The following is an 18,168-nucleotide window of genomic DNA, read 5'->3' as shown; positions in this document are numbered from 1 at the left end:
ATCTTTCCTTTATTTTCACCTGGTAATTCTGCAAATAACAATTGCTTTCCCTGGGTGGCTACATTCACTTCAACATATTTATGGAGGGGTCCATGATTGTCATACAGGTTGGACTTCAAACATGTCTGTCGTTGTTCACATCCAAGAAATGGAAGTGATGGGGTTAGTTGTTTGCATTTACAAAAAGAAGACAACATTGCATTTGTTCTAAGCCTGAAAATGTAAAACTAATGCAGCCACCACATCTAAGAACTCATTAGTTGCAATTTATTAAATGTTTGTTCTTGAGTTTATTTATCCGTTACCTACTCCTTTTACCACAAGATACACTTCTAGTCAGAACACGGTTAATAAACTTCATAACAGTCTTCTAACAAGGATGCTAACCATATTAACTTTAAGGCGCATGCCAAAAACTGGATATGAAAAGTAGAGAGCGATCCACAGTTGATCACTTTTCTGAGGGTGTTTGAAAGGCATTGAGGAGGCATTATGTTGCCACCACACCACAATCTTGTGCATTGAATGGGTCACTTTCAGCAGGTGTTACCGTTCGCTGAACATGACAGTGGGGTCATATCTGCCAAGATACAAAGCATTAATCAAATGTTTTTTACCTCCCCCCAACCAAAAGTGTAAATCTAGCTTAAAACTGTAAAAAAAAAAATCTGTATCAAAATGAAACTACAAAGTTAGCACTAGCATTAGTTTTCCTTTAGTGCCTTTACCAAAAACAGTGAACGTAATAGACTTCACCCTCCCATCCCTCCTCCCCTCTGAGCTTCAGTGGCTGAAATTTGTTCCCCTAAAATTCCTGTAATTCCATTGTCTCTTCCCTTCTTCTCCATAGAATGCCAATGGCACTAGGAAGAAAACACCAACAGAAGATGAACTGAGAAATAATCAAGTAATCATTTCTAGAACAAATGTCTTCCATGGTGCGTTGAAAGCTTTTTATGTGCTACTAAGTGTTTCTTTTTTAATGATAAAGCCACTTAGGTGCTTTTCACAAAACTTTCAGGATGCCTAAATTTTACAGAGTCGATGCAACAGGGTAATCAAAGATGTATTGAAATCTCAGAGGCGAATTAGACAAAATATAAAGAAAAGATAAAACCAAGAGACAGAGAGACAGAAAAGGCAACGAGGAAGGAGAGAAGAAAGGAAAAAGAAAGGAAAAAGAAAGGAAAGGAAAAAAGGGAATGAGATGTGAAATGGGAACAAAGGGAAAGAGAAAGTAAAAAAAAAAACAGAGCGTGAAAGAGAGAGAGAGCGCGCGCGAAAGAGAGTGCGAAAGAGAGAGCGCGCGAGAGAGCGCGCGCGAAGGAGAGAGCGCGCAAAGGAGAGAGCGCGCAAAGGAGAGAGCGCGCAAAGGAGAGAGCGCGCAAAGGAGAGAGCGCGCAAAGGAGAGAGCGCGCAAAGGAGAGAGCGCGCAAAGGAGAGAGCGCGCAAAGGAGAGAGCGCGCAAAGGAGAGCGAGCGCGAAAGGGAGAGAGCGCGAAAGGGAGAGAGCGCGAAAGGGAGAGAGCGCGAGAGAGAGTGAAAGAGAGCGCGCGAGAGAGAGTGAAAGAGAGCGCGCGAGAGAGAGTGAAAGAGAGCGCGCGAGAGAGAGAGAGTGAAAGAGAGCGCGCGAGAGAGAGAGAGTGAAAGAGAGCGCGCGAGAGAGAGAGAGTGAAAGAGAGCGCGCGAGAGAGAGAGAGTGAAAGAGAGCGCGCGAGAGAGAGAGAGTGAAAGAGAGCGCGCGAGAGAGAGAGAGTGAAAGAGAGCGCGCGAGAGAGAGAGAGTGAAAGAGAGCGCGCGAGAGAGAGAGGGCGCGAAAGAGAGGGCGGGCGCGAAAGAGAGAGAGGGCGCGAAAGAGAGAGGGCGGGCGCGAGAAAGAGCGCAAGAGAGAGAGCGCGAAAGAGAGAGAGCGCGAAAGAGAGAGAGCGCGAAAGAGAGAGAGCGCGAAAGAGAGAGAGCGCGAAAGAGAGAGAGCGCGAAAGAGAGAGAGCGCGAAAGAGAGAGAGCGCGAAAGAGAGCGCGAAAGAGAGCACGAAAGAGAGCACGAAAGAGAGCACGAAAGAGAGCACGAAAGAGAGCACGAAAGAGCGCGAGAATGAGTGAAAGAGAAAAAAAAAAAAAAGGGAGAAGGAAAAAAAAAGAGCGAGAGAGAGCAAAAAAGAAAGAGAAAGAGAGAGAGACAGAGCGAGAGAAAGAGAAGAGAGGAGAAGAGAAGAGAGAAGGGTGAAGAGAAGAGAGAAGGGTGAAGAGAAAAGAAAAGAATGATAATTGATCCACACTACATGTGTGTTGTTGCTCATTGGGTCACTAAGTAAGCCGTTGATAGTAAATGGTGCTATAAAAAAAAAAAAAAAAAAAAAAAAAAAGAAATGTTTAAAACCCTGCTTGCAAAAAAAAGTATTTATACTCAGCTACTGCATTCTCCACACCATCAAACCCTGCTGATAAACAAGCTGAAAAATGGTTTGCATCCGACACCTCTGGGAGTGTCAGAAGAGGACTTCCTGTTCTAAACACCACGGTTTCATCCACTGGCACTATACATCAATACAGAACACAATGGACATGTAGGAGTCAGTGGAAGGAAACGCAAAGCTTAACGGGGACCAGGCATCTGAGACACTTGGAGGGTGCCTGGTTTCTGAAAATATTTCAGCGTTTATCTTAGGGGCGATGGGTATTAATGCTTTTCTTTGCAGGCTTAGTGAATGAACTTTATTCTTAGCAGACTTTAAAAGTGATATTAAGTGATCTCCTTATTCTCAAAAAAAATAGTCCATACACATCTATAACTTAATGGCCGTGTGATCTATTTTTCATTAAATCTTTTCTTACTCTGTTTTTCTTCCTCTTTGTAACATCCTTTGTGAGCTCCCAGACCTCTCCTTTTCCCCTCTTGTCTGTTTCTTTGGAACGAGTGGTGCACTACTCTTCGCACACTGCAGATCCCATTATCTATAGTCCATTTCAGGAGCGAGCAAGAGAGGGTGGTTATGTTCCAACATGCAGTGGGAACATGGAGAATGAACATAGCCACCGACAAAGTCAGATCGCAGCAGCAAAAAAAAAATGAATTTGGAGGAGGCTGAGAGCAATAGAAGGGAGATTTTTGGGCATACTTGAATAGAATGCAGTGTCTCTTTGGGCTGGCCATACACTAATAGAATTGTGTAATTGATCAAATCCATAGTCATTCTCCTAGATTGTAAGCTCTATGGAGCAGGGCCCTCTGTTTCCTCTTGTACCAAATTGTATTGTAACTGTAATGTCTGCCTTCATTTTGTAAAGCGCTGTGCAAACTGTTGGCGCGATATAAATCCTGTATAATAATAATTTGACAGTAGTAATGAGAAAATGTAAATGTGAATTTCTAACAGCTAATGTGTTTTTTTTTTCATAAAAATTCTATTCATTCCAAAATCAAAATGTTAAAACAAATTCAAATTTTGAAGTACTTTCAACCAACATTCGTCAAGTCTCTGTTGGCATTATCGAATGTACTAACAAGATTTTTTTCGTATAAATGTTGGTAGGAAAATCTGCTAGTGTATGGCCAGCTTAAGTGATTGGACACTTTATCCTATTGTGTTGTCTAGCATAAGCGACCCGCCTCCCCACTCCCAGACACATGAATGGAGTATTGATCGATCACCATATAACAGTGGCGTCACAAATCTCAGCAAAGTGCAGTTAATGAAAACATTAGGAAAGATCTGGAGAGTCATTTATAATTTAATGACTTAATCCCAGCTCAGAACGGGAAGGACAGTGTCCTATCTCTGGACAGCTTCTGGAAGCAGACGAGACCTCTAGTTTATTATGCATGGGCAATTCAAGCCTGGATGGACCTATAAACAGATCATAAATAACCGTAGACACATTCCCGATGACACCATTGGAATAACGGTTTGAAATATGGTGGAATCACATCAGGGCTTCACACTGCCGATCCTAATGAAGCACATCACAATCTAAATTATTACTAAGCATCATCATTTATCCAATTGTTCTGTCAATACTGTCACAAGCAAGCCTAGGTCAGGGATCTCAATGCAAAAACACAGGAAAAATACTTAGAACTTGACTAACTAGCCTGCCAAAATATTTCCACTATTTTGAACCATTATTGTGATTGACAAGCCACTGGGTGACGCCACTATTGCTACCCATGCTTGACTGCTTGCTTGGCTCAGAATAAATGAGGCATTTAAAATGTCCTTCTGCCCCTGTAGGTAGGCCAAGCACCTTAGTGGCATCCATACAGCGGCCCTTTCTTTGCCTTTATCCAGTCCTTGAGACACTATTCCTCCCACTCCTGCGATTCAATATAAATTTTCCATTGATACCACCACTGGGGCATAATTTATCCCACTGACACCAATGATGGATCACAAATCCTCCCACTGACACCAACGATGAGGCACTAATCCTTCCATTGACACCAATGATGGAGCACAATTCCTCCCACTGACACCAGTGATGGGGCATTATTCTTCCCTCTGGTACCAACGAAGGGCGCAATTCCTCCCTCTGGTACCAATAAAGGGGTACAGTTCCTCCAACATCAGTGATGAAGCAAATACCTCTCATTGATACCAATGATGGATCTTAATTTCTCCCACTGATACAAACAGTGGAGCATAAATCCTGTAACTGAGACTAGTGATAGAGCACTATTCCTCCTACTGATGAGGTACTATTCCTCTCACTGATACCAATAATGAAGCTCAATTTCTCCCACTGACACCAATGATGGGGCACTATTCCTCCCACTGATACCAATAATGGAGCTCAATTTCCCCCACTGACACCAATGATGGGGCACTAATCCTCACACTGATACCAATGATGGGGCTCTATTTCTTCTACTGACACCAATGATGGGGCACTATTTTTTCCACCGACATCAATGATGGGGCACTATTCTTTCCACTGACATCAATGATGGGGCACTATTCCTCCCACTGATACCAATTATGGGGCACTATTCCTCCCACTGATACCAATTATGGGGCACTATTCCTCTCACTGACACCAATGATGGGGAATTATTCTAACACCATTGCCGGGGCACTAATCCTTCTACTGACACCAATGACGAGGCACTATTCCTTCCACTGACACCAATCATGGGGCACTATTCTTCCCCACTGATACCAATGATGGGGCACTATTCCTCCCACTGACACAAATGATGGGTCACTATACCTCCCACTGACACCAATGATGGGGCACTATACCTCCCACTGACACCAATGATGGAGCACGATTTCTCCCACTGACACCAATGATGGAGCTCAATTTTCCCCACTGATACAAACAGTGGAGCAAAATTCCTGTCACTGACACCAATAATGGAGCTCAATCCCTCCCACTGACACCAATGATGGGGCACTGTTCCTCCCACTGATACCAATGATGGGGCACTATTCCTCCCACTGACACCAATGATGGGGCACGATTTCTCCCACTGACACCAATGAAGGGGCACTATTCCTCCCACTGACACCAACGATGCGGCACTATTGCTCCCACTGATACCAATGAAGGGTCACTATTCTACTAACACCAATGCCGAGGCACTAATCCTCCCACTGACACAAATGATGAGGCACTATTCCTTCCATTTGATACCAGTGATGAAGCACTCTTTATATAGCGCCGACAATTTATGAGCAATGTACTTACTGCACGTACAAATCAGTCCCTGCCCTCAGGGGGGTTACAGTCTAAAGCCCCTTTATCACGTTCATAAATACACATACTAGGGCCAATCAGAACTGGTGGAATGACTTTTGTTATATTTTGTTATATTTCTACTTTAAAGGGCACCTGTCATAGCAAATGATATACCAAAAAGCAGGATAAAAAGGTAGTTGTCAGCCAACTCTAAAGTTTCATCACATTTGGAAAGGAAATTGTTTGGAAGCAATATCTGCATAGTTTGCTCTCAGCATCAGCAAAGGAATTATCAGCAGGGAATGGATCTATGAGTAACATTAAGTGTTACACAATCTGTGGCACTGCAAGTATTAATAAAATTATTTTTAAAAAAAATAAAAAAAAGATACAATAGTGGATGACACCAGAGAACAGCTAACTACACAACAACACAAGTCCTTTTGACATTCTCTGCCAAGATCTCCGGAATAAATCGCCAATTACACGCAATTATGCCAGCGATTACAAGGACCGTTATCAAGAAATTATCTTTGCTAAGAAGAAGAAATTAGATCAGACACAAAGAGAAAAATCAATTTTCCCTGGTTTAATTAAAGTAATCCGTATCAGGGTGCCCAAGCGATTAAGAACGCATTAACGCGCCTGCCACAGAGTTGCAACTTGGTAACAAGTACGAATAAACGCAAGAAGAGGAAGGGGGGAAAACATCTCACCTGCGACAGGAGTTTATTGTCATCCTCCAAGAGTTTCACTTTGGTCTCAAGCTGTCGGATGTAAGTGGAAGATGAGTCTGTGGAGAGAAAAATGAAATGTTATTAAAGGTTTCCGGTCCAACCCTAGAACACACATTGGAAACGTCAACCAGATCCAAACCCCAACTGGATGACATTTAGTTTCTAAAAGCAATGTGTATCAAAATTCTACAAATTTTTTCCCATAAAATCTGGTTTTCAGCTTTTTTTATTTGTGGAAACAATTTCTGTTGTTCTTCTCCAAGTTCTTTCAGCCTCTGTCTACATGGATGCTTTGTATGAATTGCGCATCATTGCTCCGATAGGGACCACAATGGAGACGCCTGTGCAATGGGCAAAGCCGTTTGGAATCACTATTAAGGGTGGACGTGGTAAGTTGACAATGTAGAAGCACAATTGGTAGACAACTGTCATCTTGTAACAGGAAGTGCCTGAACAAGAACCTTCATGGCAGGATCATTAGGTTTTCTTTTAAAGCGGAGTTCCACTCATCTGTCAAAAAATAAAAGTCAACAGCTACAAAAACTGTAGCTGCTGACTTTTAAAAAAAACAGCCACTTACCTGTCCCTCTGTCCCGCGGTGTGTCGCCCCGCAGCCCGTTTCACCAGCTGTCCTGTATTTCAGGAGGCCGGCATCTTCAGTGTGGGCACCCGGCTGTGATAGCTTGAGGCTTCACAGCCGGGCGAGTAGCGCTGCGCTTCATGAATGGTCCTGTAGTCTTCTGGGACACGTCACGTGAGACAGTAACCAGTCCTTGAGCTTTGTTTAGGGTTAGGGTTGTATGGGATGCTCAATGGAAATGTAAAACCGAGGACAACTTCCTGGAACTATATACAAGTTTTTTCTTGGAGAACTAGCCAGCATCTCCGGTTGTACCACTCCAGACCCTACCCTAGATACTCCTTATCCAGCTGTTCTTGGTGAATCCCTGAGCAGGGGATCCAGTGTCTGAGTAAGACAGTCCCGGGTAGTTGCTAATCCGGTTTCCCTCCAGAGTGCTCCTCTACCTATCTGGCCCAGGGGGTGCAGGTCTACTCCTTCCCTTGTGTTGATGGTGGATTGGTGGCTACTATCAAGCCTTGTAGCTAGGCCACTCCTTCCCTGCCACACAGGTGGTCCTCTCTCAGGGGGCAGGTGAAGTCCCAAACTTTCCTCCTTCCAAGATTCCTGCCTGGAGGTGAGCTCCTTTCCCATCTGGGCCGCCTCCCAGGCTCCTGCTCTTCAGCTTCAATTCCTCTCCATCTTCCACCCTAACACTCAGTCCACTCTCCAGCTGCTGAGCAGGCTTGGTCATGCTTAAAGGTTATCCTGACCCCTTGCCAAGCCTCCTGTTGGAGATTGGCCAGGATCCTCAGTGTACAGACTAGTCACGCCTCATCTCCGCCAACTGCTTCTAGATATTTCTCCAAAGTTCTAGAACAGGGGGAAGTTTCAGAGAGCTAGTAGCAGATCCTCTCAGCTCTGAACCAAATTTGACCCTGCTAGCTATCACACCCAGGATTCTACTCAGCCCTCCTAACAATTGATCTAGCGCTCCCCCTAGCTAACTAGGAGGGTGCTACAGCTATATATAAAATGCACGATTTATCTTTTAAAAAGTGTTTCCCAGTGCTGTACCTTTCATCCAATTTCCAAATTGCTGCATTCGTACACTTCAAAAGCCAGTATAAAGGAATAGTAGCAGTAAAAAAGAAGCATGTGTGGGTTTAACTAATCATTTTTTGTAGAATTCTCCTTAAAGGGGGCATGGCCGGTGGTATGCATGTTTTTGCTAATAGGTGTCCCTCATTCCCATCTCAGAAAGTTGTGAGTTACGGTGAATGGTTTGGATCTACTTTAAATCTGATGTTTAATCTGCTTATATTTTGTCTACCCTGTTTCTTCCCTCCCCCAAATCAATATCCCAGTGAACAATTTTAAAGATCACCTGTTTCCATGATATGCCTCATTTGGGACCCAGTGATGTAATTACTGTGCCTCTGTGATTCTCTATGCAGCATAGGCAAACTAATGGTTGGTGGGAGGAGGCAATACATAGCCTCCTGAAAACATCACAGCACCCTTCTTCAGCACACCTCCTAATAGTCCTCAGGCCTGATGTAAGCAGCGGGATGGCTCTTGGGAGGGATTATGCAACTATAAATACGCCTTGATGGGAGTATTTTTTGTTGTCTCTAGGGGAAATTTCCCTTCAGTCCCTTTCTCAGAGACATAACAGGAAGCAAGAGGAAATATCTACAAATTGGGGGCAATCGGTTGTCATCTGTAACAGTGCCCCCACTGGAAGCTGTACTCTTATTCCTTGTTCTGGTGACAACTCTAAACGTTTGGATTTGCCCTCAAATTCTGGTCTGGTAACAATGGACTGCAGGACAAACTGTGGATACAGACAGCAGGTCTAACCTTCCCTTACTCTGTCCAAAGCAAGTAGAAATGCGGGATTTTTTTTTCTTTGTCCGTGCAGTGAGGCTGTGCCGGCACTGCACAGATTAAATGCTCGTTTTGTTCTAGGGGAGAAGACACCGAAGATATACTCACCTGATCCGCCATCCTCCCCGCACAAGACCGATCCCTTTCAGCTCCTGCCCCCCCTACGGTCCAGCAGTCTTGTAAGTGCACTGTTCCTGATGTCAGCGCGCTCAACAGACAGGAACAGTCCACCACTGGACTGCGGGGGAATGCGTTTTTCCAAAGGATTGGCGGATCTGGTGAGTATGAGCTTAGCCCTCACCCCTACAAAAAATTAGAAGCCCTACTGCTTTAAGAAAAAAAAAAAAACCTGCAAAGCATTGCATCATTCTATTGACCTGTTATAAGTGATACTTGGATATGCTTTTAATTTAGCAATCAGAGATCCTGAAAGATTAGCGCTGTAACTTAATATTCTGTACACATTCAAGATATGTGAAAAATGCAGAGAAAAGGACCTGAGATGTACTTCCAGAACATGGGCGGAATATTGGAAAATCAAGTGTTTAGAGAAAGTATTGAAGCCTCTTCCAGGAAAACCTCTCCGATGCGCCCCTATAGGTCTCAGATGTTCCCTCACTGGAGACAGGCAAGCCAATATATATTTTATCAGCCAGATCAGTGAAGTAACGCAACTTTCCCCGTGTCCGATTACAATAGGGGATAATGGAGGTGGTAACAGAGGAAGGAGATACAGCAAAACAAAAAGTCTATGCTGGCAATGAAGTTGACGGCAGATCTGAGCTCGCAATACGTGGTTGGATTTTTATGTGAACGTTCCTACAGAAATTTGCTCAACAATATTTTTTTCTTGCCATCATCAAGTCAAGTAATGTCTTTCAAATGTCCTTAAAATGTTGTCCGGACTCTTTGAATGGACTCTATGAAGCATATTTTATACAATGCGTAGGATTTTTCCCGAATGAAAACCACAAATCACCGTTAGAATTTAATTTAAGAAAATTTTCCATCCTGCTCCTTCAAATTTTCTCACCACTACGGTCGAAATTGAACACCTATTTGATCCCACTAATCATTAGAAAATCGAATGAATGTTCCAAAAACAAAAAAATTCTAAATTCTATTGAGGTATGGCCAGCTTTAAAGTGTTACTACACCAGGGGCGGACTGACAACTCATGGGGCCCCCCGGCAATAGGGGATCATGGGGCCCCTGTGTCCTTGCCCAAACTCAAAAAAGCCTATGAAAAAGGTACCAGGGGCATCTCATGGGGCCCCCTACTGATCCTGGGCCCTCGGGCCGTGCCCAAGTTTCCAAATGGTCAGTCCGCCCCTGTACTAGACCCACAATAGTAAAATCAGTTTTTATTTGCAGTAAAGCATGCTTGTTATACTCACTGTGGAACCAAAGGGGTTAATCCACACTGTGTAAAAAGGCTGTTTGATCCTGTCCTCTCTGATTCTCTTATTCTTCTGCTATCCCCAATTTATCTGCTGATAGTCCAGGGCTCTTGGAGTCACTCTGCATATGCTCGGTTTGGTGTGTATTGCTACAGTTTTTTGTTCTTTGGGAGAGTGCATGTGATCAACACAGGGCCAATCAATACTGTCCAGACAGAGGGTCAGAAGGTATGCAGCCTCATAGGACAGTCAAAAGAGAATGAACACTCATTTAACCAGTGCTGGGCTGGACACTGATAGCAGTCACAAGACTGCTATATACTGCTGATGAGAAAAGGTATTTAGCAGTTTATATTTATTAAAAATAACTGCATGTCCATGTTCTGTGTACTGTGGGAGACCAGATATAGTATAGTGAATACAGGGCCCTGGGTTTAGTTACACTTTACCTTAGATAAATATTCCCTGGAAAAGATTAAAATTCAGTTTGCCATGTTAATAGCCTAGACCTCTTTAGGTAACTCAACCCCAGTGTGACCCCTTGAAGGTTTATTCCACTCAGTTTGGCCTGCTGTTCAATTCATTCCCCATTAGATGACTTGGTTCAAGGTTTTTCTCAGACACTTATTATTACTACTTATCATATAAAAACATACAGCAAAAATGCCAATTTGCAGTTCCAGAGTCAATAAATAACACAATAATAAAACCTACATAATAAGAAGATTACATTCTAAATAGGAAAAATCTGTATATAATTCAAAATAACCAATTACTCATGAATATATAGTGATTTTCTTTACGTTATTATGGGTTTATCTGTAAAAAAGTTTGCATGTATTTCATAACTATATCAAGTTTAAAAATATTTTAACACTTAAAATATTACAATAAAATAATCCCAAAGTCATTATGGTTGCCCATACAGAGTTATACAACATTATTATTATTAATAATACTTATCACCATTGTATACAATTATACAATGAATATTTCAATTTGCTTTTCCCGAATAGTGCATTAAATAGTTAACTTAATAAAAAAAATCCTTTAAAAAGGAAAAATTTGTATATTATTATATATTATTCAAAATAACTACGGTAATTACTATTGATTTTAGTGATTTTCTTTATGTCATTTTATGTGTGTCGGTAAAATGACGTTTGTATAATTTATGAATATATTAAGAAGCCATTGTGGTTTCATATATGAAATTATTTATTATTATTATCATTGTATAAAAATAAATACATTTGCATTTCCACAATGGTACATTACATAATTAACACACTAATAAAAACCTATAATAGTAATTTAAAAATCCTATATAAGATAAATTGGTATAGTATTCAAAATAACCAATTACTATTGAATATATAGTGAATTTCTTTATGCTAATATAGGTTTATCGGTAAAATAAATTTGTATCTCCTAGATTGTAAACTCGAAAGAGCAGGGCCCTCGATCCCCTCATGTTTTGCACTGTATTGGTATTGTTCTGTCACATGTTATGTCCCCCTTTGTAATGTACAGCGCTGAGCGAACTATTGGCGCTTTATAAATACTGTATAATAATATAATAATAATAATATACAGTATATATATTCTAAAAATACATATTTATTGGGTTTAAAATGAATTAACTTAAAGCTACTAGATTAGTAGTACTATGGTTTTGCCATATGGAATTATTTACTGTAATTATTATTACTGTCATTGTATAAAAACAAAAAAAAAATTAAATCAATTTTATGGGATTTATTTTAATATTTTAAGTGTTTGTTACATAAATTAACACAATAAAAAAACCTGTATCATAATTATATAATAAAAAAATTCTATAATAGAAAAAAAATTCAAAATAACCATTTACTATTGAATATATAGTGAATACCTTTATGCTAATATAGGTTTATCTGTAAAATAAAGTTTGTATAATATACAGTATATATATATATATATATATATATATATATATATATATATATATATATACACACACATACATACATACATACATACATACACACACACACACACACACACACACACACACATATACATACATACATACACAGATGTGTTCAAAATAATAGCAGTCAGACATCACTAACCTGATCAATCACTGTTTTTGGTAGAAATGATATTTCTACATGGCAGATAATTTACTAGCAGGTGTAGTAGAGTAATAGAAATCCAACAGACCCAACAGTCATGACATGCATGCTGCTGATTCTGTGTAATTGAATCACTAATTGAAAGGGGCATGTTCAAAATAATAGCAGTGTGGAGTTCTATTAGTGAGGTCATTCATTCTTTGAAAAACAGGTGGCAATTATTGCCCTTATTTAAGGAAGGAAGGCAGCAAATGTTGTACATGCCGGTTACAGTGCATTTCTCTCTGAAATTCTGAGGAAAATGGGTTGTTAAAAACATTGTTCAGAGGAACAGCGTACCTCGATTAAACAGTTGATTAGAGAGGGGAAAACATAGAAAGAAGTGCAGAAAATGATAGGCTGCTCAGCTAAAATGATCGCAAATGCTTTAAAATGGCAACCAAAACCTGAAAGACGTGGAAGAAAGCGAAAACTACCATTGGAATGGATAGAAGAATAGCCAAAATGGCGCGGACTCAGCCAACAATCAGCTCCAGGAAGATGAAAGAAGGTGTAAAGTTCCCTGTGAGTACTGTTACAATTAGAAGACGCCTATGTGAAGCCAAGCTATCTGCAAGAAGTCCCCGCAAAGTCCCACTGTTGAAAAAAAAGACATGTGCTGAAGAGGTTACAATTTGCCAAAGAGCACATTGACTGGCCTAAAGAGAAATGGCGCAACATTTTGTGGACTGATGAAAGTAAGATTGTTCTTTTTGGGTCTAGTGGCCGGAGACAGTTTGTCAGACGACTCCCAAACACTGAATTCAAGCCACAGTCCCTGCATGCGCAACCATAATGACTTTGGGATTATTTTATTTTAATATTTTAAGTATTTGTTACATAAATTAAACACAATAAAAAAAACCTGTATCATAATTATATAGTGAAAAAAAAATCCTATAATAGAAAAAAAAAATTCAAAATAACCATTTACTATTGAATATATAGTGATTTACTTTACACCATTATAGGTTTATCTGTAAAACAAAGTTTGTATTTCATAAAAAAAAATGTATGTATTGAGTTAAAAATGAATGAACATAAGCTATTAGAATAAACTAGACCCGAAGCCAGTATAGCTTCCCATACAGAAAGCAGAGTAGGACACTGGTGATCTTCCTTTCCCCAAACTGGCAGTTCAATGGCCTCGCCATCCATTTGTAATGATTTATACTCCATTCTCACAGCTCTTTGTGTCTGATCCCCATGATGTCTCTTTCAAGAGGCTTTTAATAAAGCGCCATTTGCTCTGTAAGGTTGGTATATCTGCTGTGGTTTTCTGCCGGGGCTCCGATGACTTATATGTTCCTTGTGCTGTTTATCATAGTCCAGGGTCTGCTTGTAGACATCACAGTAAATCTCTACAACAAGGAAAGGCCCGGGATTTCCATCTACACATGATCCTGGCCTGGCCTCACCCCAGGGAAATAGACTTTTATTACTGATGTTCCATATCATGAAGAATTATACCAGCCGTATCTGTCTTGGGGGCCTGTAATACATCACCTATTTTTGTTACTGGCTTCATAGATACGTACAAACACAACACAGATAAACAGTAAAAGGATACATGGCAATCAGGAAAGTGAAACCTGCACATGGCAGATATAAAAAAGACAAACTAATCATTCGATTTGTTTTTTTTTTTTTGCAGCAAGTAGTATATTCACCAGACTTTGACTTGGTATTAGCCTCCTAACGTCTCTGTACAGGAGAGCTCATACTGGGAGCAGCAGCATTAGGGGCCAATCAGTTGCACTGCAAGGACAACAAGGGGCATGCTGATAGGAGGAGAGAGCAAAATGACAGAGAGATGAGCTCATTAGTCTGCTGCTTCTCCTTTCACTGCCCAGCTACAGGCTGTAGCTCAGACTGGGGAGAGGCAGCACAAGGAGCCAATCAGTTGTGCTGCAGTGCTTATGTTCTAACAAGGGCATGCTGATAGGAGAAGGGAACAGAGTGAAAGAGAGATTATAGATTTTATAGAACATCTAGAGCACGTGTCAAACAGAAAGCCAGTGTGCAAAATCCAGCCCGCCAGGCCATTTTATGTGGCTCTTGCACCTCTCCTGCGGCATCCCCCTCTTTTCTGGCCCGACCTGGTCTCAGCAGCAGAGAGGACAGAACTTCTCTGCCAGATCCCACGCTTCTCCATGCAACTACAGAGCAGCTTGTCTCTGCTTCCCCATTCCACCCCCCCCATCTCAGCAGTGGGCAGCAGAGAGGAGGACAGAACTCCTCCTACAGAACCTGCGCCTCTCTCACCCCCTTGTGTTTGCCTCCCCTGGTCTCAGCATTCAGCAGAATCCGGCAGCTGACTCCAGCCCACCCCCAGACCCTGCACTTTCTGCTTCCCAGCTCCACCCTCAGATTCTTCCTGGCAGCAGCACAAGGTAAGGGGGCGCACTATGATGTAATGGAGGGTGGCGGACTCTTGACCTCTGATGGTGGTTGGGGGGGGGGGGGAAGCTCTTAAAATCTGATGTAAGGGGAGTGGGGTGGTGCTCTGGATATCAATTGTTACAGATGCAACTCACCCTTCGAGGGCAGCCATAATGCTGTTGTGGTCCGTAATAAATATGAGTTTGACAGCCTAGAGGCATAATTGTATATAAGCAATGTTCTAAAAGATTTGCCTTTTGCCTTGAATTCCTCATAAAGTAGGGCAGCACAGTGGCTAAATGGTTAGCACTTCCGCCTGGCAGTACTAGGGTCATTGGTTCGAATCCCAGCCACGGCATCACCTGCCTGGAGTTTGCATGTTCTCCCTGTGCCTGCTTGGGTATCCTCCAGTTACTCTGGTTTCCTCCCACACTCCAAAGACATGCTGGTAGGTGAATTGGCTCCTGTCTAAATTGTCCCTAGTATGTGTATGTATGAAAGTAAGTTAGGGACCTTAGATTGTACACCCCCTGGAGGGTTAGGGACTGATGTGAATGTACAATATATATGTGTAAAGTGCTGCATAAATTGACTGCGCTATATAAGTACCTGAAATAAATAAATAAATATAGTGGTGAAATTCCTTGGGACTTATAGTAACCTTACCAAAAAAAAATATTGAACTGTAAGAACCCATAGTGCCCTAGTGGCCTGTGGGAGAAGCAACAGTGTCCAGAGAGGAATAGAGTATCCAATAGAGCTGGAAGTACTGGATAGCAGTGGCACCTGAAGCTCTTTATTAAAAGTAAAGAATTAACATTCCACCCATTAGTTATAAGTTATAAGGGTTTGTGTAGCTGTATATCTGTTGTGTGAGATCATCTAAGGCACGGCCACCTCTGAATGCTATTCTCGTGAGATTTGGTGATTTCACTACTGAACTACTCAATGTTCTCCTTGCTGGAGAGGTAGTGCAAGATCTCCCTGCTTCTGCTTTGTCTATGCAGTGGATTTGTTCCTCCTCTCCTGAGGCTTCATGAATAATACCCTACCAGTCATCAGATCACCAGCCATCATCAGGTAGCAGCTCTGATATGAGGAAGCAAAGCCCTGCTCCTCTACCAAGATGGTCACATCAACGCAGAGGCACAGTGTGGAACAAGGCTTGGTAAGTTAGTAATAGAGAAAGGATCACCTGCATAGTATGTAGCACAGTGGCTAAATGGTTTGCACTTCCACCTGGCAGTACTAGGGTCATTGGTTCAAATCCCAACCACGGCACCACCTGCCTGGAGTTTACATGTTCTCCCTGTGCGGGTTTCCTCCCACAATCCAAAGACATTCTGGTAGGTTAATTGGCTCCTGTCTAAATTGGCTCTAGTATGTGTATGTATGAATGTAAGCTAGGGACCTTAGATTGTATGCCCCTTGAGTGTTAGGGACTGATGTGAATGTACAATATATATGTAAAGCGCTGCATAAATTGACAGTGCTGTATAAGTACCTGAAATAAATATATACATACACACACTTTTTTTTTTTTTTTTTTTACACATCAAACTGATTTTTTTCATATTTACATAAAAGAGAGGGAAAAAGATTAAAGGACTACACAATTTACACAGCGCTTTTACTTCTTGTTTTCATACTGAAGCCCTGGAGAGCCCCCTGGACTGTGATTAACGCAAGCGCGAGATTTCGCTGTGACGTTTGGCAACACCAACTGTGCTAAAGGCGCTATTGATCGCATTATTGAGGCAGTCAGCAGAATTGTGGCAGGAGCAGGCCAATGTAGAGGTGACGCTCCATTATCCTTATTATAAACACTAAGCTGGAGGCAATAAATCAATGTGCTCCTACTTTGAAGGCCTCCAGGGTTGGGCTCCATCAGCAGAAGCATGGGGAGGGTGGGAGGGGTTGTAATAGAAAAGGTAAAAGGTCAAGACTGCATTCCTTCTTTGGCATTACCTGGTGGGCTGGGAATACAGTCAGGAAAAAGCCGGTAATGGTTCTGGACACCTCCTGGTAATGAGTCTAAAGAACGAGTCTTGTGCCTGGAAGGCTTCCTATGAGAAGTCAACCATTAACAGCATTTCTCTTACTTATTTTGTCCCATAAAAAAACTGCTCCTGACTCCACGCCTGGCCAAAAGTGTTCTCAGGCTTGACAACCAACTACAAAAATAAAGGTTGATTGGAGCAGCCGGACCAGTATTCCCGCCACCGCCGTGTTAGAATACCGCTCGGCTCTACTGTGCAGAAGAACCTGCACCTCGGTCGTACCTGTTCCTCGGTCCAGCGGTCTCCTGCGTTCACCGGCCGTCTTCTGTCCCCGGCATCTTCAGTGTGGGCACCTGGCTGTGACAGCTTGCGGCTTCACAGCTGGGAGCCCACTGCGCATGTGCGAGAAGCGCTTTGTGAATGGCCACCTGTAGTCTTCTGGGGCCTGTCACGTGTCCCACAAGACTACAGGGAGGACAACTCCATGGAAGTGGGAGCGGTACCTGTCAAATTCGGGTAACTGTCCCCCCTCCTCACTCCCCAAAGGTCCGCAGTCTCTGGTCATCTCCTGTACTGTGTCCGCAGTCTCTGGACATCCCCTGCACTGTGTCTGCAGTCCCTGGTCATCTCCTGTAATGTGTCCGCAGTCTCTGGTCATCTCCTGTACTGTGTCCTCAGTCTCTGGTCATCTCCTGTAATGTGTCCGCAGTCTCTGGTCATCTCCTGTAATGTGTCCGCAGTCTCTGGTCATCTCCTGTACTGTGTCCGCAGTCTCTGGTCATTCCCTGTACTGTGTCCGCAGTCTCTGGTCATCTCCTGTACTGTGTCCGCAGTCTCTGGTCATCTCCTGTACTGTGTCCGCAGTCTCTGGTCATCTCCTGTACTGTGTCCGCAGTCTCTGGTCATCCCCTGTACTGTGTCCGCAGTCTCTGGTCATCCCCTGTACTGTGTCCGCAGTCTCTGGTCATCCCCTGTACTGTGTCCGCAGTCTCTGGTCATCCCCTGTACTGTGTCCGCAGTCTCTGGTCATCCCCTGTACTGTGTCCGCAGTCTCTGGTCATCCCCTGTACTGTGTCCGCAGTCTCTGGTCATCTCCTGTACTGTCCGCAGTCTCTGGTCATCCCCTGTACTGTGTCCGCAGTCTCTGATCATCTCCTGTTCTGTGTCCGCAGTCTCTGGTCATCCCCTGTACTGTGTCCGCAGTCTCTGGTCATCCCCTGTACTGTGTCCGCAGTCTCTAGTCATCTCCTGTAATATGTCCGCAGTCTCTAGTCATCTCCTGTACTATGAAACACAAATGCTCCTGCGCTTGGGGATGGACTCAATGTAGGCTAGAATCACATCATGAATGTTCTGGAATATGCAC

At 42.7% G+C, this 18,168-nt stretch overlaps 1 protein-coding gene across 1 annotated transcript in view; it reads right to left on the bottom strand.

Annotated features, from left to right (window-relative positions):
- Positions 1-18,168, bottom strand: part of CCDC85C (coiled-coil domain containing 85C) — a 180,948-nt gene that overhangs the window by 29,177 nt on the left and 133,603 nt on the right. Inside the window, exon 2 of the mRNA XM_089656367.1 lies at positions 6,395-6,471. Within this exon, the coding sequence (XP_089512493.1) occupies positions 6,395-6,471 (77 nt within the window). The remainder of the gene's footprint in view (positions 1-6,394; positions 6,472-18,168) is intronic.

Source organism: Staurois parvus, unplaced genomic scaffold (genome assembly GCF_062004578.1).
Source record: "Staurois parvus isolate SC_StPar_1 unplaced genomic scaffold, SC_StPar_1.0 ptg000026l, whole genome shotgun sequence".
Lineage (NCBI taxonomy): Eukaryota > Metazoa > Chordata > Amphibia > Anura > Ranidae > Staurois > Staurois parvus.
This window is presented reverse-complemented; position numbering and strand designations above follow the sequence as displayed.